Below are 18,777 nucleotides of genomic sequence, written 5' to 3' on the forward strand. Positions count from 1 at the left end.
TTGGCTTTGATGATACCCCATCTGTGTTTTTGATACGCTGTCGCAATGTCCGAAGGGCTTTTGGTTTCCGGGAATTCACAAAAGAGGTCTCAATACTTCGACAGCGAAAGTGCTTCTACGCCATCGCTGGGACGGCGTGTCGGGACTGAGGTGTCGGGTGGGCGACAATGCTGCTGCGCTATCGCCTTGCCGGCCTCGTGGGCGTTGTTGGCTTTTTGCTTTTGTTTTTTACATGCTAGGTCCGCATCGATAGTGGACAGCGAAGGAGGGAGGACTGGCCACTCGTTAGATCATTCCGGGAGAGTATTCGATCGCCCGGGGTGAAATTGAGTCTCGATTCCCTCATACCATGCTTCTGTGGTCGCCGTGCTATCTGATAATTCTTTCGCTTGTTTCCTCCCCTTGCCTGGAATTCAACTATCGAAACATACCGTAGGCAGCGGATCCATCCGACATCCTTCTTTGTGGCATCTACCATCAGATTGATGAACGCTTGCCTAGACCACCTCAGTGTCATCATGAACTTCATGGCGGCGTCCCGAATAAGTATCGACATCATTTATCAAATCTTGGAGATATCGCCGTTGCTCCCTGCCGTTTCACCCCATTGACCAGATTCAGCAAGTTGTGATGGGTTTAATGGTATGTCCAAAAAGGTACAGATTAGGTAGGTAGTTTTCGAATCCTTTCAGATGACTTTCCCCGCACTACCTACCCCTTATTGCTGCGTCATCATAGTTATTCTTAGCTCTCTACTAGAGCCGCACAAAGGCTGCCGTCATATCCTGAACAAGTGGAATCTATCCTTGGGCTTCTGGATATTTAGCTTCCATCATCCTATGCATGAAGGGTTCCGGTGCATCGTCGTCGAGAATGCGGACAACATCTGCACACGATTCGCCGAATTATAGGGGAGAGACCTAATCCACGAGCAGCAAATGTAATACGGTGTAAAGTTTAGGCAGCGCCGTTGTGGCCGGCGCTATTAGGGAGGCTTGTGGGGGTTGAAAAACTGCACAAAGGATCAAGAAGTTTATGATTCCAGCTCGGACTGGAACTCAGGAATAGGTTGGAGAACGTATTCAGTGCTGCTGTTCGAGAGTAGGCGGGGTGTTCTTTTCCTCTACAACTAGAGAGCAGAGCCTGCTTGATACGTATTTGAATGTTCGACCTCTTATTTACTTGATCGGGAATGTTCGTGCGCGGCGGATTATGAGTGTCGACGGCGAGCTCAGCTCCCCATCATTGCGATTGTAGAAGTGCGACTTGAATATGTATTTCCTATGGCCGTGTTGCCTATGACTGTGTTGAACTAGATCATCTCCCAATACTAGCCTACCTCCACCAGACACGTCTACTCAAGAGCCGAGTAAGCATTCAGTGCCAACTGACCTCCTAGATGCGCATAGAGCACATTGCTCCCCTCGGCAATCTCCCCCTTCCGAATCATATCCATCATCCCGGCCAGACTCTTCCCTTCATACACGGGATCCGTAATAAACGCCTCGGTCCGCGCCCCAAACTTGATCGCCTCGATAGTCTGCGCATCCGGCAGGCCGTACGTCCCCGCATGGTACCGATCATCCAGCACAATATCCGCCTCGGTGACGTCGCCCTCCTGCAGCCCAATCTTCGCGGCCGTGTTCTTCGCGATCCGCAGCACCTGCTCAAACGTCTGCGGCACCTTGGCTGACGCGTCGATCCCCACCACCCGCCTCTTGCGCCCGCCCAGCTTCTCCACCAGCTTAAACCCCGCCACCATCCCCGCCATAGTCGACCCCGTCACCGCGCACACGATAACCGTATCAAAAAACACCCCCAGCTCACTCTCCTGCGCCACGACCTCAAACGCCCAGCGCGCGAAGCCCAGCCCGCCCAGCGGGTGATCCGACGCGCCCGCAGGGATGTAGTAGGGCTTGCGACCCGCGGCGGCGAGCTCGTCTTTCAAGCCGGCGAGGGTGGGCTTGTGCTCGATGCCGAAGCCGGCCGGGTCGAGGCGGACGTCGGCGCCCATGAGGCGCGACAGCTGGATGTTGCCGACCGTCTCGTAGCCGGCGTCGGTCCAGTCGACCCAGTGCTCCTGCACCAGCGCGACGCGCAGCCCCAGCTTGGCGGCGGCGGCCGCGACCTGCCGCGTGTGGTTGGACTGCACGCCGCCGATGCTGACGAGCGTGTCGCAGCCTTGGGCGAGGGCGTCGGGGAGGAGGTATCTATTTTTGGGGGGGTAGGGGGTTAGTGGTGGTGGTGGGGGGTGAGGGTGAGGGAGTGGGCTCTCCTCACTCGAGTTTGCGCGTCTTGTTGCCCCCGTAGGCGAGACCGGAGTTGCAGTCCTCGCGTTTGGCGTAGACGTTGACTTTGCCACCGAGGGCTTGGGAGATGCGGGGGAGGTGTTGGATTGGGGAGGGGCCGAAGGTGAGGACTTCACGCGGGATGCTCGCGAAGGGCTCGGGGAGCTTGACGGCGGCCATCTTAAGGGGAGGAAGTGAAGAGTAAGGTGGTGGCGTGTTGGGATTATGAGATGATGAATGGAGATGTTCAAGGAGACAGTCCCACCGTTGAGAGGGGCTCTGAGGGGTCAAATGTACGGTCAGGGGTTGAGGCCTGCCTTGGTAGTGTAGTTGTTTGGTTGCTTACTCCTCTCCATCTACCGGCACTAAAGCCCCTCTTTCCCCAAGTGGGACGATTCCTCGATCAACCTGGTATGTATGCACTCCGCACGTGCTGATATGTGAATCCAAGAGTTGGCATGGCGGAAGAGGGTCCTGTGTGGGGACAACAACTGAACTAACGAGTCCGAAGGTGTGCACGCTGGGGCGGAAGGTCAAGGTCACATCCGCCGAGCCGATGTCAACTACCTAATCAGGATGATGCTAGATTTATAACATGGCGCGAGTACTACTCAGCACGCAAAGCGAATGAGAAGAGAGCAAATCGGCATTTCTGCCTTTAAGTCTCGGGTGTCCGGGAACGGGTACCCGTCACGTTGGCAGGTGGGGGGGGGTGGGGGCGGCAACTCCGGGCATGCTATGTAAGCCACCGGCACCCGTCCTCAACCACGCAAAGCTCAGCAACTTTGCCTTCCCCGTTTAAACAGCATACTTTCCTTACTTTTTAGGCATCTTGACGTTGAGAACACTTATGAGTCACCCGGCACGACCTACCGGCCTCAAAAGAGGGGATAAGGTTGTGCATTCACCACAGGCCATCCTCTGTCCTCATCCTGTTGGCTCTCCCAGGTGGGGTCGAAGGATGATCTCACTTGACCGTGAATGCTCTCCAGTTCAGAGGCCAGTTCCCTCTATTTCACGAGCCATGGACCAGTCATGTTCCATGTTCCTGGTGACACGCCCCATTCGAATGCCCACTCAGCCCTCGGCGATAGGCCGTCGAATTCTTTTGGGGTGATGTGAACAAGAGGATCCTGGGCAGTGTTCGGTGTGTGCGTCCCATCTCACTCCCAACGTGTGTGCCGTGCCTGCGGTTCGACCACTATGCGACTGGCTTGCAGGGTGGTGGTGTTGGTGTTGGTGCTCTGCAGGGCGTCCATGCTGTTGGTCGTTGCTTTGGGTCTAACGACGGCGTTCTTTGCTCTTGGTTGTGTGGTAGTTCTAGAGTCCTGGAGGGTCGGTCCTGGACCGCCTTGCGGGGTTGAGGCCTGCATGGGAAGTCGCAGGCAGCCGGCCCATCCGTCCTAAACACGGCAAACTGGTGACGATGTTGCCGCTGTCGAGCTCGACGTTGCCACACCAAGCAATATCCCCGAATATTCGCAATTCGCTAACACATTTGGCCTTGGTTGCCTGGCCTACTTCAGCGGTTACCGATGCGGCTGCGAACCTTGCCCAAAGAGGCCGTGCCAAAGAGCGGGAGGGACGACGGGCGCAGGTCAACCTCGAGAGACCCCTGGCCCTTTGCGCGACCGTTGGGGAAGGCAATGCGAATCCTGGGCGGGGTGAGGCTGATCTTAAAAGAGAAAAACGAACCGCAATGGTCGGCCGTGAGTGATTTGGGGCTCTTGAGGCCTCGAGAGTCCACAGCCTGTCCATGCAAGGCTGCAAGCGCCAACCCAAACCCTCGGCCTGGTGAGTCACGGCGCGTGGCTGCCTCACCAAAGCCCTCACAGGGGTGCGTCAGGTCCCGGTATTGCCCCATGGAGTCATCCTAGGTTGCCTGTCGGTCGTCGAGGGAAATACTAAAAGACCCGGCGCGCACACATGCAACCGCCATGCTGATGAATGTCTTGAATTAATCGGGTGAGCTTGAAGAATAGAAGTTTGAGGAAGGAGTCGTCATCCGAAGCCACAGCCCGAAAACTAAGACATCACAGAAGATTACTCAGCGGGCTTTTGGCTTCTCTTGAACTCGATCACGTGTGCTGTCCACGCAAGCAACAAGGATAATAGGTAAAGCGCGCCCCCACTTCGATTCGCCCCACGACTGCGCCCAAAAGCTGAGCCTCGTTTTTGAACTTGCACCTCAATTTTCAGGCAAATCTCTAACCTTCTTCCACAATAGGAACATCGACTTTCGCCCAAGGCAAGAGCTCCCATCATTTCTACAACCGACCACGCACTTGACGCGTCTCAGCGGCAGGCTGCATACATTCCTTCCCGAGAAAGCCGCGTTCCATTTCAGGACCGAGATCGGCCATAATTTGACTTGTATTTTACCTCGAGTCTATCGACAACTACTTCGTTTTGCAATCCCCAGAGGCCCGGCGCAACCGAGCTACCGAGTTCGAATATCTGGTGCAGCGCACCGCCATCTCCGCCACCATGAGCGTCGTTTACGAACCCCGCAACTTCATCCATGATGGTGGATACCCGCCCATGGATGACCACCACGATCCTTCCCCGGACGCCGACCGGTTTACCGATCCCACCGATGCCGTCGTCAACGAATTGGCGACAGTCGCAACATTCACCGCTCCCCACTCGCAGTTCGTGGATGCGACCGAGCCCCGGCTGGATCTGCCCGTTGGCCCTCCCCCCGCTACAGCGACCACAGTTGTCAAGGAAGACTCACCTACAGCGACAACACCTCAGCGCATCAAGGCGATCCCCAAGCCGGATCGGGAGGTGACAAGGAATGTGGAGGGCAGGTATATTTGTACTTGGCCCGGCTGCGCCGAAGAGCCAAAAGAGTTCGTTCGCAAATGCGAATGGAAGTAAGTCTTTCCCGGAATCGTTGCGAAAATGCGTGCGTCGAGACTGACTTTTGCGACCAGTAAACACATGGACAAACATGATCGGCCTTACAAATGCGCCGCATCAGGATGCGAGAAGCTCCCCGGCTTCACATATTCCGGCGGCCTACTGCGACATGAGCGCGAGGTCCACGGCAAGCACGGCGGGCCCAAGAACTCGTTCTACTGCCCGCACCCCAACTGCAAGCGCCACTCCGGCAAGGGCTTCTCGCGCCAAGAGAATCTCAACGAGCACATGCGCCGCGTGCACACGCAAAACGGGACCGCGCTCAACGGCGCCGAGGGCGAGACGGACGATGGCGCGAGCGACCACGCCGTCGCAGCCGGTCAGAAGCGCAAGCGTGACGACCGGGGCAACGATGCCGACATGCGCGAGGAAATCAAGCGCGTGCGGCAGGAGAACGAGGAGCTGCGGCGCCAGGTGCAGGCGCAAACCCAGCAGACGGTGATCATGATGCAAAAGATCGCGCAGCTCCAGCAAGCTCTGGAGACACAGATTCCCACTGCGGTGCCCACTGCGCCGATGGCGACCGCGACGATGATTTAGGAAGCATCAGGCGCCGGCATCGGCACCGACGGCTTACCCAACGGGTATCATTACCATTACGAGTGCTCATATCCGAGCCCCATGCGGGCCTAAACCGGCACATTTCCTTCCGTCTTTGGGAACGGCATAGGTTGGGTGTTTCATCACTACTCTGATTTTATTTTCTTTTTATTTCGCACATCTGGCTTTTGCATTTGCACCAAAGATTCCCCCCTCATTCATCGCCGGGTTGACGGCCGTTGAACGAGCGCTGCATGGACCGGGAGTTTGGGCGGTATTTACGATGATTTCAAGTTCTTATGATGGGTATATTGTATGACGGATATCGATGGTTTTGGTGGTGGGTTGGGGGTGCGGCGTTCCGGTCGGGCACTGGGGGAAAGGATACCTAGCCATGGATGCTCTCAAGGAAGGTTCGAGGATTTCTCGCAGGGGTATTCGGAAGAGACAGAGATTATCCGTTGTGTTATGATTAGAAAGGGGTACAGTTGCTGCTGCCCAGGGGCAGAGAACTTTGCTTGGAAGGACATCGCTAGTCGGTTACCATGCATTCCACTCGCAAACCCCGTTTTCCTTTGCTTTTTAGCTAGGCATCAAGATACAGTCGAAGCCACCGCTTGTCCCCGAACTTGTGGTGAAACTAACTATGTACCCAGGCTCCAAGTTTATCGGTGGTGTCGTCCCGATTTGTCGCCTCGACTTGCATGACGGAAATCAAATTCAACATCATGGGGGTTTGACGTAACGCGAGGCTTGCACCCCTGCTTCCCGTCCCTGTTGCCTGCAGCAATGCCAAATCTGCAGATCTTTGGTGAATGAAACGACGCCTCGACGCTAAGTATGTACAATTGCCTAAGGCAGGAGGCAGGTTGCCTAAGGGTACTACGGTAAGCATCACTTTCGATGTGAGCCTGTCAGCCTGTCAAAACAGCGGAAACAGTTCGCTTCACTCCACTCTAAAATAGTCCTCCAGGAATTCATGTCACATACCTATTGGTCATGCACGTCTTGTATTACTGCAGACCATTTCCTTGACGAAGATAAGTAGGCAGATATCGTGCCCCTCATTACACCTGGGAAGTTAGCTGCAAGCCTGGAACTGGCAGCCCTTCAACACTCGACCTACCTTAGATATATGCACATAGGTACTGTTTAGACACTTCTTCGCTTTCAAACCCTTACCCCCCTGGGTCCGCTCAACATGCCATTTACTTACACTATCCAAAATACCATTTCCGGGCCGATTAGTATTGAAATAATGAGTGTCGTAGAATGAAGCGACTTTGCTGCTAAATATACAAGTCACTGTAATCATTGCGAGACAACTGGAGCCATAAACGGGTTCAAAAGATGCAGAACAGAACATAAACCAACATAAGTCGAGCAGAGCCTGAAAGAAAGCCACCATGGTGCTAGTTTGCAGACATCGTACCTAGCGCTCGTGATATTCATATTCACGTCGATAAACGTAGCGACACAAACACTACCGGTATTTTGAAAACTTACACCCTGACAGTCCATAAACACCACCATCTTTTGTTCAGACCTGGCGACGGACCATCCCGATGGTACCGTTGCCCCCTCGGAAACCCCGTTCTCGTTTTTTTTTGTTTTCTTTTTTGGCTCAGACAAAAATAAGAAAAGTCAACCATCCGATACACTGAATATCTAATACATGCCTCGATCCTGCTCTCGCATTCTAACATTCCCGTTTCAGCGGCCGGGGCTTGGTACCCTCAATCTCGTCGTCATTCGGAATGATGACCACGATGCCCGCCGAGCTCCTAACTCTCATGGATAGCCATCCCCACACACCCCCTGGCCGCGGAGAGCATCTCGGCGGGTTGTTGGTGACGGCGTTTTGGGGTGCGCCGACTTGTATCCTTGCGGTTGGATCTTGCAGGCCCCTCCTGTCTGATGACCTCGACAAAAAGCCGTGTGGGCTAAGTCGGCCTGCAGTTGCTCCAAGACCTTGACAAGAGGCTTAGCTTGTTCGGGGAGGTGAGCTCAGTTCGTAACTGCATTTTGACATCGACAAGTGGCCGAATGCCTTCGGAAAACTGTCGCCCCTTGATCTAATGTCTTAGCATTGCGCACTCTTGGGGGCCGAAAGTGAACTTCACTTCTGAAGATGCGAGTTCACCTGGGATAGAATGCTCAAACAAGGCAATTGATCGTAGCCACAGCGGCGGCGAAGGTAGATCGGCCCAGTCGCGCGTATTTACAAGCTGTTATTCGTCGGTTGGTTCAGTGCTCAAGATCATTTGGGCCAAATGACAGGGTCTGTGCTGGAGCTTTCTTCCAACATCATATCCGTCACATACAGACGAGGTATTGATGCCCCGCTTTGGCGGTGTCTGCTCTTGTTTACTCGGTGGGAATGTTGTCTCATTGATCCTTGGCCTGCATGTAATCATTGACTTTGAGTTCCAACATACGGCCTGGCCATCATCATGACGATCCGTTGTTTTAACAATGAGAGTCATGAGACGACCAGGGATTCTGGACAGAAGTGTATAAAGAGAGGCAGCCTTCCATCCTCAAGTCATCTCAAGCCGACACTACAGCTCACATCTCAAGCCAACACTGCAGCTCACATCTCAAGCCAACACTGCAGCTCACCGGCAGTCCACAATTTAGAAGTTCCCTGACCCAGTCATCGCCTTCTCCCAATCTCAACTACCCTCCGCGCCTCCACCACATTCCCAACCATGAAGAGCATCTTTTTCGCCCTCAGCGTCGCATGCGGCATTGCCGGCGCCGCTGCCGACCCATTCGCCGACTGGGAAATCACCCCCGGCCCGGGCATGCCTTCGCTCGAGTCGGTCGGCCTCAGCAAAGAAAAGCTCCACAAGATGTCGCTCGAGGAGATTGCCAACCCCGGAACACACATCAAAGCTCGCGCCATCTCTCGGATCGAACGCTCGCCGATATTGGCCAGATATGATATCACGAGAAACTGCCATAACGACTATCCCGCGGAAGAGTCCTGCGCGCTCTGGTGCATCCTGTACCTCAATGGCCTCGGCGATACCCAATGTGTGGCGGATCAAGGCCCACCGTACTGGTGTACCTGCCACAGAACCGGTTCCAAAGGGGCCATCATTTACGGCGTTTCCGATTCGCCCATCTCGTACTCTTGCCGCTATGTTGCTGATCTGATGTCCTGGGTCCCCAACAACGCCGATTGCCATTACCAGGGCACATGTGCAGATCTGTACAAAGGTTGTGACTGGTGTGGAGATGGTTTTGAATGTGTGGGTGGGTTTGTTCACACGCGCGAAAAAACTTTTTTTAAGATCCGGCAGACCTTTATCGGCGACGTCGAAAATTGTGTCGAGGGAAGAGATAGTGATAAGTGTTTGGGGTAGTTCTGACGCTTCATAGGCACCAAGGAAGCCGGGTCGGGAAGTCGGAGGGCAGTTGTGTCGGCCAGTAACAAGTTCATGTTTGTTTGCCTGTCTTTACGTTGCTCTTTCTGGATATCAAGAATTAATGGCTTTCCCTTGACCTTTCCTATCATGCAGCTGGTGGCACACCATTCCCTTGCCTCCAGCCAACCCAACCACCCTTTCCAGAGAGCAGCGTATCATCGAATTAGCCCTGTCTCGTGTTGACGGGGTAGACATGGGCCTCCAGTCCCTTCATACTACTCGGGCTGATCTCATCCGGCGCCGTCTCGGCCGATGATGACCCAGGGTCAGGCAATTCCAACCTCGCCGTGACAGACTCGCCCAACGCATCCAGCTCTTTCAAACTCCGCACCCCAGTCCCCAGGTTCCCCACCCCGTTCTCGTCCTCGCTGAACCTGACATCGTACGTCAGCAGCGCGGTGGAGGACGATTTCCAAAGCGGCAGGTCCTTGGTCCGCGCGCTCTGGACCAGGATGAGCAACAGGAACGCCGCCGAGATGAGCTGCACCGCGATAGGGAGCACGATCCAACCCCACTCAACGTCGACGAACACCACTTGTATGATGCTCTGCCCGTGGCCCTTGACCTCCCGGCTCGCCCGCAGCTGATCGGTCATGCTCTCCACCATAGCTTGCACGGTGCGAGAGATGTTGCCCGACCGGAAGGCGTCACCCAGGCCCCCGGGCGGGTCCGGCTGGCCCTCGCCGTCGAGGATATTGCCAATGAACCGCGTCGATGTGTACAACTGTGCTAGGGCCACGATGTCCGGGACCCGGGCCCGTAGCACGGGGAGACCGGGTTGGTCGAACACGACCATATCGGCATGGATGCTGTTGAAGGTCAGGGTGCCCGCCTCGAGACGGACCATTTCACGGTTGCCGATGGTTAGCTTGTTGCCCGAGGACGACAGGTTGGAGTAGCGGTATGCTGCTAGTCCAACGTCGCATTCGATTATTTCCACTGTGTCCAGCGAGATGAGCCAATCCTGCTCTTCGGGCGGTGCCCTGAACACTGCAATTCGGGCAATATCAGGAGACATCGTGACGGGGCCGTCGCCGGGGCGGGCGGAAACGTTCTGGCTGCTGCTAAAGCGAGAGAGGCCGCCGACGCTGACGACTGTTTGCCATGAACTGGGTGAATAAGGCGCCTGTAGATCGACACCGCCGGGGGTAGTTAGGTTCATGTCTTCGCGGCGGCCAACAGTAATACCATTCCATGTCGCAGACGCATTTGGATGACTCTGGATAGTCGCGTCCGTCACGTCGGCACATGTACTGGTAAAGCCAAGCGACACATATGTGCCGTTCCACTGACATTTCGAGGCGCAGTCAAAAACAGCAGGAGGGTCGAGATTAAATAAACCTCTGTATACGGCTCCCTGCATCGTGCTATCGGCGGTGTAGGCTGTGAGGCAAGGAATGGAGTATTAGAAATGGCGATGCCGCAATATAACATATTGTGCAACCAGTCACTCACCTCTGACGTTGTTGATGGCGTTCAAAGCTGATATTGGTTTCGCGCCGCCGTTGTAGGTATGTGCAAGGCCAAGGACGGCCTTTCCATCGTCGGTGGCAACATCACGCGGATTCAACTGGACCATCTGCTGAACGAAGACATCGAGGGCCAATGCGAGCAAAGTGACTATGGCCCCAATACTTGCCAGCCCCATCGGCCGTCTGGCTAGAAGAATTAGCGACCCCAGCGGTCCCCGGCTGGCCTCTTCAAGCAGGTCGAGGTCGGTCAACTTGCGCGGCGCGCGCTTGAAGTAGAGCCACTTGTACTGGCTGATGCATGCGCCGACGCCAATGGCGGCCGTGGACTTGGCTGTCATGGCCAAGAGGGCGAGCGTGGCAGAGATGCTGAAGTAGAAGTTCCATTCGCTTGCCGGCCGGTCCATTGTCGTCACGAGTATGGCCACAATGGCGGCCATACACGCGAGACTGCTCGCCATGGTGAAGAGTTCCCACGACCAGCCCCACGCTGGCGACTCGCGTCTGCTCGGTCGACCAAACCCCTGCCAAGGGAAGGTCTTTGAAGTGTCGGCCTCCATGGGCTAATGCTGTGCACTTCTCCGCCTTGTCGTGTGGGAGGACAAGATTTTGGCGCCGCTCGGAGAATTCGGCATGAAAAAGAGTTTGCGGCTCAGCCACTGCTGGTGGTTCACAGTACTTTTTAATGTACCACAATCGCGAACCCTGCTTGGGGGCTGAAAGGCCCGGGGGGTGGGACTCGAGCTGCAGGTCTGTCTCAAGCTCCGGACCCAACAACCAACAGCATAGCATCCTTGAATCTTGATTCGACGCCCATACATTAGCGGGCCCCTGAAATCTGGAAGAGGTAAACATGTGCTTGCCGTGCGAGAATACAAGCGCCGCGTGTCGGTTGAATACGGCCTGATCGACAACAGCGACAAGATTTTTGTCGATTGCAGCTGATGTTTCGTGGTGTTGTTCTCAGCTCCCCACATCCCCGATTGAAAACCGCCGACTTGATTCGCCTTGAAATATCACCAGTACTGAATCACAGAGGCGACAAGATGGTCTCCCTTTGGTCACGGAAATCACTGTCATTCTCTTGGTGGCTGTCGACCGCCGCTTGGCCGCCATCGTTCTCGACCTCTCGGTGTGCGCTGGCATTGACAACCGCCTTCTGAGGCTTCTGTTGTCGGGGGGCTTGCAACTTCTCTTGATATGGAGCGAGAAGCATATCGAATGGCATGGACCGACCCGGAACGGCCCGCTTCGCGCTCATGCTGTGGCCCTTGCAGGTAAGCGATCGTGCGCAGGACTGGCCGTTTGGCAGTATGACACCGCACTGCTTCTCGACGTCGACAGGGCCATTCAGCTTTGAGGCTTTTGGTTTGGGCTCGGGTCGGGCGCCACTAGTCGATGACATCTTCAGAGGTTGGGTTGGTGGAGACCAACGTGTGTCCGATCTTGGGCTGCAGGGAATGAGGTATTTTGTTCGATTTTACCCCCATTCCGACTGTTTTCGGTTGGCCCTGCCTGCGATCTGAACAGTCCAGCTCTCAGCGCTTAAGATGACCCGAGAGTGGATCTTTCCGACCCCGACATCTGGACCCACAGGCTTCAGGGCTGAAGGATTACGGGATGGAAGGCACGAACCCCGCTGTGGGGATCGCGGGGCCGATCCGAACCGAGGCCTCAATTGATGGGACGACCGATTGTGGCCGGGTCTCACAAGAAGACCACGAGACCGACATTGCATTGTGAGGCGGGAACAAGGCTTGACGACGGCCCAGACAATAGTCCAATCAGGCACCAACGCACCTATTAACAAAAAACGACAACGACAACGACAACAGCAACCCACAACCTCCCAAGCCCAATCAAAATGCCCCTCGAAGGAAGCGCCACCCTCCCCCCACACCCACCCATCACCGTACGCACCCTGCAGATATCCGGCCTCCTGGTCGACGTCTACGGCATATACGAGCTACCCCCCGCCACCACGCACATATCCTGTCTCTGGCTGCACCACCCGCGCGGGCGTCGCAAGGAGGACATGGCCGACATCGCGTCGCGGTGCGTCGGGGCGTGGAACGGTGACGATGACGGGGGGAAGAGGGCTCGGACGAGAGGGTTGGTTGCGCTGGCGTATGATCAGCGGAACCACGGGACGAGGACGGTGAATGATGCGGCGAATGGGAGTTGGAGGGAGGGGAATCCGATGCATGCTTTGGATATGTTTGGGGTGGTGCAGGGGATGGTGGCGGATCAGAGGGTTCTGCTGTGAGTTTGTTCTCGTGCGGTTTAGACGTAGCTTGGAGGGGGATGCTAATCTCCTGCTTTGGGGAACAGGGACTTGGTCGAGGGGTACCTAGTTCGCGATACAGAGGGAAACAGGAAGATCGACCAGCATCTGGCGCTGGGGGTGTCACTGGGCGGGCATAGTGTGTGGCAACTGATGTTTGCCGAGCCGAGGGTCACGGCAGGAGTGGTAATCATTGGGTGCCCGGATTATATTAGTGAGTAACGGGCGCGAACCGACGCCGGTTTTGTTCGGGTCTAACCGATTACAGACCTCCTAGCAGACCGCGCGAGGTTGTCGAAACTCTCGACATATTCAACCCAGGACGCTGGCGCATCGTTCATCGGCAGCAATGACTTCCCGCCGTCTCTCGTCGACGCATGTAACAAGTTCGACCCGAAGGCCATCTTTTTTGGTGCCTCCCCAGTCCCCGACGCCAAAGAATCAACATCCAACGACGAAACTGCGAAGGAGATCCTGCGCGCTCGCTTACAGGGTAAAAAGTTCCTACTATGCTCCGGAGGTGAGGATAAGCTAGTACCCTACCGCTGCTCCGAGCCGTTCCTGCAATGGTTCAAGAAAGCTGCCGGGTCTTGGTTTAAGGAGGAGGATGTTTTGGTTGACGACAGAGTCTACCCGGGGGTTGGGCACACTTTTAGTTCGGACATGGTCACAGACTCGGTACAATTCGTCGTAGATGCGGTCGCTGATGCGGACCGACGGATCTCGGTTGGGGGCGACGAACAGAGGCCGTCCAAGATCTAAGGTAGGTAGTCCAGAAAGCTCTCCGACCATCCCCCAGTTTTCGCGCCAAGGGGGGGGTAGCCATCAACGCGACCTCCGTGGGCTTTCTCGAAAGAGACAAGGGTCGACGTTGTGGTCGACTCCACGGAGCCTGTAATAGCTCGAAACCGGCATCGATCGATGTCCCTCGTCTTGGGGTATCCAGTTAGCTATCTAGTAGGTAGATATCTGCTAGATAGATATCCAATGTAAACAAACTCTAAAATCTTTGAACCATCCGAACATCCCTACTTCCCTCTACGAGATGTCCGCCCAAGGTCTCCTCCCACCAGGCACTAACCCCTCGCCCCCTCCCAAAATTGGCCTAACATCAACACCACTCCTCTCCCCCTCCTCCTCCGACAAAAACAACCTCTGATCCACCGCCCAACAATTCCTCTTCGCCCTCTTCCCCCGCAACTCCTCCCCCACCCCATGCGGATCAGCCTCCCACTGGCCCAGCGCCAGCTGCACACCCCCCCAAGCCTCCTTCTTCTCCTCCTCCTCCTCCTCCGCGCCCCTCGCCTCCTCCTCATCCAAACGCACGGCATCCATCCCGGGCGCATTGATCCCCACAAAGTTGACCCTGTGCAGCGGGAACCCGATCGCGCCGCAGTGCCCGTCCACGAGCCGCGCGCGCTTGAACGCGTGCGAGATGAGGCTCAGCCGCTGGGGCCAGGCGCCGTGGTGGCGCCAGAAGGTGATGAGGGAGAAGAGGATGTTGTGGTATGAGTCGAGCGCTTGTTCTTCGAGGAGGATGCGGGTGGTGGTGGTGGTGGTGGTGGTGTTGTCGTCGTCATCCATGGGGAGGAGGTCGAAGAAGCGGTTGGCGAGGGCGAGTTTGTGGTAGCTTGCGGCTTCGGAGAGGTTTATTTCGGGGCGGGTTGCGCCGCTGGGGTTGGCTTGGTTAGAGGGGAGGGGAGGGGTGGGTTGAGATGGGATGGGACGGAGACGGGAGTGGAACAGACAAAACTCACCCGGAAAACACCAATGTTGCGTCCTGATCTTGGCTTAGAAGTTTTAGGCCGGCTTTGATGTGCTCAATGAATGTCGGTGTTTCGCCTTTTTGGAAACCTTCGATGAGCCATTCGGCCTCATCCCAGCCCATCTCGGGCCCGCCTTGCCAAATTGCATGTCCGCAGACGACGATAAGGTGTGCCGGGCTCATGGTGAGGGATGCGTGTAGCAAGAGCTTGCCATGAGAATGCATTGCCTGGATCGGGGATTGAGAGCTTATTTGAGGGGAACCAAGCGCCCAATCATGTGATACCAAGAGGAGTCTATGGCCGAGTGAAAAGAAGAGCAAGATTTGACAAACCTGTCTTGATCAGGGATAGTTAAAGAGGCATAAGAGGCAGAGACATGTATATGATGCACATTGTGTTGTTCATGCTTCCCGCAACGCCCGCAGAACGCTCGAGACTAGGTAAAGGCTCCCAGCAATAACCATCGGCCGGCTTCCGGCTGCTTGGGAGGCCCATTTCAGAGCCCCTTTAACGTCGTCTCCAGCATTGTACGTTGCCGCTTCATGCGCACCATGTTGGGAAGCTGCCTGAAGGATTTCCACAGGGTCGGCGGCTTTGACCCAAGGCATCCCGTCAACAGACCCAAACCGGACAGCAGCAACTTGGTCGCCGGGCCTCAGTAGCAATCCCAAAATGCCATCCATGTCTTTCCCTTGGGTAGCGGCCAAGACCCAAGTAACAGGCTCGCCCTCTGAACGCAAGTGTGTCTCCACGTACCTGGCCAAGACTTCAGCCGATTGTGTGTTGTGGGCGCCGTCGAGGAGGACTTCTCGTTGATGGCCCGTGATGCGGGAAACATCGAGCCTTTGCAGCCGGCCCGGCCACTGTGTCTGCATAATGGGGGGCAAGAAGTGGACCAGTGGGCGGTCCTGCTCGGGACATGCTAGGCGGAAGGCCAGGTGTGCGCAAGCCAAATTTTGTATTTGATGCGGCTCAAACTTCTCAGTAGTCATTGCATCGGTGACACTCGTAATTGACGGGAAGCGGAGTTCCGCCCCAACCTCCCGGGCATGATCTTCGATTACCTTCAAAACGGAGCGCTGATTGCTGCCGTCTACCACACAGGGAACGCCAGGGCGGATGATTCCAGCCTTTTGCAGGGCGATTTCCTCGATCGTATTGCCGAGAAAGGACTGGTGATCGAGGCCGATCTTTGAAATTATGCTGACAGCCTTCTGCTTCAGCACGTTGGTCGCGTCTAGCTTGCCGCCCAAGCCAACCTCGACCACTCCGTACTCGACTTTTTGGCGATGGAAGATCTCGAACGCCGTTGCCGTCAGAAGCTCGAACTCGGTTGCGCCAATTCGGTCCTCCTTATCCCGTCGCTTGACCACCTCCTCGGCATCCCGAAACACGGCTTCCGAGACGGGCTTGCCATCAATGGCGATGCAATCCCAACGGTCAATGAGATGGGGTGACGTGAACCGGGCGTGCGAGAGCCCGCTTGCTGTGAGCATGGCCGAGAGATAAGCGCATATCGACCCTTTGCCGTTCGTACCAGCCACATGAATAGCTTTCCACGTCTGCGGCGTGTGCTGAACGAGCCGCCCGACCCGGGCAAGCCCCAGATCGATCATGTTGGATGTGCTCAGCCTCAACCCTAAATCCCCTCCTTCCACAGCGCAAGGCACAACGGACTTTGGACACCCCCCGTTTTCAGACCAAGGCCGGTAACAGCTGGAACAAACAACCCTAGGCTTTTATTGACTACCGATTCTTTTGGTGAAGGAGGTTGGATGTTGAGCGTGAGTCATGTCGTTCATTGGTGATGATGCTGCCCCTACTTTGTAGTTCCTGCCAAGGGATGAGCAGGTTCGTCGGAGCCTGTCGATTTTTGGCGGCCGTTGCTTCCTTGGTAGATCGGCGACAGGGGTAGAGTTACATACATAGTGCCTCTTTGCAGGGGTTTAATTACAAGGCACTCGCTTTGTTGCACATGGTCTATCTGTTACATAGATGATATGCCTTTACCGAATCTCTAGCAATGCGCAGCCTCGACCCCTGGCTGCACAACCGCGTGTTGACAGGGTCAAAAGGGACTCCGCCGCCTCCCCGTTCATCCATTTTCTTCAGCCATCCCGCAACCAACCCCACGCAACCGGCGCGCAGGGTCAATCAAGGTCAGAAGCTTTGACGCATTTCAACACATTTCATCCATTGTTGACTCGCGCTCTCATTTTCTGTCGTTACTGGTCGACCATCACCGCATTCCGCTTCGCCACTTCATTTCGCAAAAAAAGGACCCGAGTGTCTTTGGTTGGCGTCCAGAATCGAGCAGGATGGGCCTTCGGTAAGTTCCCGCCCCCAGCACCGCGCTTACCTTATCCCACCGGCCATTTCGCGCCAGCGCGCGCCAACTCGTCGCGCAATTGTCCGGGTCGCTGCATCATCTGTTTGGGTATGCGATCTCGTTTTTGAGAGCGCAACACTAAAAAATATTCTCTCTTACCACTGCGTTACTGCGAATCAGAGCTGACTTGCGCGTTCCAATCAGATTGTACCAGCCGCCGGTTGAATCGGACATCCCATCCAAACCTCCAGTTGATAGGTCTAGACGAGCGCGGTCCAACATCCGCCGAGTACTTGACCGCAACGAGGACCGAATACGCGAACACCGCCGTCGCGTGCTGGCCGGGTACTACAACCAGGACGCGAGGCGCGAGACGACCTCGGTAGACACGATCCCGGCTCCACCTGCCACAACTGACAACACTGGAACGAGGTCCGGTTCCGAACATGGCCACCGTGCGCTGCGCGACGCGAGTAGGCGCCTGGGTCTCCTTGATGACCGCGCCGTAACCATGTTTGGCGAACGATGGGCACATCTGCACGTCGACTCGAACCCGAACCCGAGCCCGCTGCGCGACGATAGTAATGACCCGGCATCTATTCTGAACATGGCTGTCGATGTCGAGTTTATGAATCGTCGCAACCGCCACAGCCAGCTACGCCCTGAGCCGACGTATGCATTGTCCAACATCAGGTCTACACAAACCCTTGGTCCGCTCGTAAGCATAACTTATCCGCCACCCACATTGCCTGGATCTGACATAGCGCAGTCTCGAAGCACGTCAAGGCCTCAATCGACCGTCTGGTCCCGCATGCGCAGGCAAAGGAGCGCCCTGAGGGATGATTTACCCTTGTCTCCGGGTAACGCGGCCCCAGCCGGACCCGACGCCTGGATGTTCGACACGGACGGCTTGGGCGATCGCAACAGGAGCCTCAGCCCGGAGGGTGACAATGGTTGGGCCACACTGCAGACCACCCTGACCCCGGACCCGCAGCCACCCAGCGTTGGGTCTTCGTTTGCCTCCGCTTCCGCCGCCGCTACACAGAGCACAGCCGCTGCCTCGTCCCGGACCTCCTTCACGACGTTGGATAGGGCGGACGATCTGGAGTTGTCGTTCGAGCCTCCGTGCGAGTCCGGGTGTGACAATTCCGACACCGAGGGCGACGAGGAAGACGAGATGGGTCAAATCCCTTATATCCCCGGTTCCTCCTTCCCCCGTAGAAACGTCGATGACGACCCGGTGGAGCTTTTTGGAGGCATCGGAGGGATGCAGAGGATAGTGCGGAATCTGGCCCGGCGGGAGGACATCCCGGACGAGTGGTGGGCGGACGCTGGCCTCAGCCGGACACTGTCTCGGGAGACCTCGGGCAACTGATTTTTCGACATTTGTTCGTTGTGGGGAAGCAGCACGGTTCACAAAACTATGGAGTTTGGGTATTCGGGCTCCAGGACATATGAGCTTTTTTTGGCGTTAGGATATGGTGCGCACATGGGTCCTTGATTGCGGTATATCATACGCATCTCACGGTTGGAGCGTAGGCTCTTGACATCTCTCGACCCAGCATGGGGAGGGATTGTGATACGGGAAGGTCAAGTGTTAGGGATATGATTTGATCTGAGGCAAAGGTGGTTCGGTTATGGCCTCATGCAGCATCGGGATATCGCTTTTTGGCTGCTCAGAGACAACGTCTACGGGTCGAGCGAGTATAGGGTTTTCGGCATATCGGGTGGGATGTACGATA

General features: G+C 56.0%; 10 protein-coding genes across 10 annotated transcripts; 4 read left to right on the plus strand and 6 right to left on the minus strand.

Annotated features, from left to right (window-relative positions):
- Positions 1–1,354: 1,354 nt before the first annotated feature.
- F5144DRAFT_601509 (tryptophan synthase beta subunit-like PLP-dependent enzyme) lies at positions 1,355–2,468 on the minus strand (the record flags this gene model as incomplete). Its single annotated transcript, XM_066791152.1, has 2 exons — positions 1,355–2,210; positions 2,281–2,468. The coding sequence occupies 2 exons, from the start codon at positions 2,466–2,468 to the stop codon at positions 1,355–1,357; spliced, it is 1,044 nt and encodes a 347-aa protein (XP_066645079.1).
- A 2,307-nt stretch (positions 2,469–4,775) lies between these two features.
- Positions 4,776–5,753, plus strand: F5144DRAFT_486849 (uncharacterized protein; the record flags this gene model as incomplete). Its single annotated transcript, XM_066785574.1, has 2 exons — positions 4,776–5,167; positions 5,228–5,753. 2 exons carry the CDS (start codon positions 4,776–4,778, stop codon positions 5,751–5,753), a joined length of 918 nt encoding a protein of 305 aa, XP_066645080.1.
- A 979-nt stretch (positions 5,754–6,732) lies between these two features.
- On the minus strand, positions 6,733–7,272 carry F5144DRAFT_568765 (uncharacterized protein). Its single transcript, XM_066788661.1, has one exon. The coding sequence runs from the start codon at positions 7,159–7,161 to the stop codon at positions 6,835–6,837; it is 327 nt and encodes a 108-aa protein (XP_066645081.1). The 5' UTR covers positions 7,162–7,272; the 3' UTR covers positions 6,733–6,834.
- A 1,192-nt stretch (positions 7,273–8,464) lies between these two features.
- Positions 8,465–9,192, plus strand: F5144DRAFT_601511 (uncharacterized protein; the record flags this gene model as incomplete). Its single annotated transcript, XM_066791153.1, has 2 exons — positions 8,465–8,970; positions 9,141–9,192. The coding sequence occupies 2 exons, from the start codon at positions 8,465–8,467 to the stop codon at positions 9,190–9,192; spliced, it is 558 nt and encodes a 185-aa protein (XP_066645082.1).
- A 158-nt stretch (positions 9,193–9,350) lies between these two features.
- F5144DRAFT_601512 (uncharacterized protein) lies at positions 9,351–11,117 on the minus strand (the record flags this gene model as incomplete). The annotated part of the gene is made up of 3 exons (XM_066791154.1): positions 9,351–10,475; positions 10,539–10,570; positions 10,643–11,117. The coding sequence occupies 3 exons, from the start codon at positions 11,115–11,117 to the stop codon at positions 9,351–9,353; spliced, it is 1,632 nt and encodes a 543-aa protein (XP_066645083.1).
- A 482-nt stretch (positions 11,118–11,599) lies between these two features.
- Positions 11,600–12,291, minus strand: F5144DRAFT_195270 (SCA7, zinc-binding domain-containing protein). Its single transcript, XM_066782860.1, has one exon. The coding sequence runs from the start codon at positions 12,059–12,061 to the stop codon at positions 11,687–11,689; it is 375 nt and encodes a 124-aa protein (XP_066645084.1). The 5' UTR covers positions 12,062–12,291; the 3' UTR covers positions 11,600–11,686.
- A 229-nt stretch (positions 12,292–12,520) lies between these two features.
- Positions 12,521–13,997, plus strand: F5144DRAFT_646342 (uncharacterized protein; the record flags this gene model as incomplete). The annotated part of the gene is made up of 3 exons (XM_066792889.1): positions 12,521–12,918; positions 12,988–13,154; positions 13,209–13,997. The coding sequence occupies 3 exons, from the start codon at positions 12,521–12,523 to the stop codon at positions 13,700–13,702; spliced, it is 1,059 nt and encodes a 352-aa protein (XP_066645085.1). The 3' UTR covers positions 13,703–13,997.
- F5144DRAFT_487052 (uncharacterized protein) lies at positions 13,979–14,888 on the minus strand (the record flags this gene model as incomplete). Its single annotated transcript, XM_066785583.1, has 2 exons — positions 13,979–14,612; positions 14,698–14,888. The coding sequence occupies 2 exons, from the start codon at positions 14,886–14,888 to the stop codon at positions 13,979–13,981; spliced, it is 825 nt and encodes a 274-aa protein (XP_066645086.1).
- A 130-nt stretch (positions 14,889–15,018) lies between these two features.
- Positions 15,019–16,583, minus strand: F5144DRAFT_195288 (Mur ligase). The gene has a single exon (XM_066782861.1). It carries the CDS (start codon positions 16,320–16,322, stop codon positions 15,108–15,110), a length of 1,215 nt encoding a protein of 404 aa, XP_066645087.1. The 5' UTR covers positions 16,323–16,583; the 3' UTR covers positions 15,019–15,107.
- Positions 16,584–16,917: 334 nt separating this feature from the next.
- F5144DRAFT_195369 (uncharacterized protein) lies at positions 16,918–18,521 on the plus strand. Its single transcript, XM_066782862.1, has 2 exons — positions 16,918–17,035; positions 17,294–18,521. Exons 1-2 carry the CDS (start codon positions 17,025–17,027, stop codon positions 18,408–18,410), a joined length of 1,128 nt encoding a protein of 375 aa, XP_066645088.1. The 5' UTR covers positions 16,918–17,024; the 3' UTR covers positions 18,411–18,521.
- Positions 18,522–18,777: the final 256 nt, after the last annotated feature.

This window comes from Chaetomium tenue (genome assembly GCF_020726465.1).
Source record: "Chaetomium tenue strain MPI-SDFR-AT-0079 chromosome Unknown F5144scaffold_3, whole genome shotgun sequence".
NCBI classification, from domain to species: Eukaryota; Fungi; Ascomycota; class Sordariomycetes; order Sordariales; family Chaetomiaceae; genus Chaetomium; species Chaetomium tenue.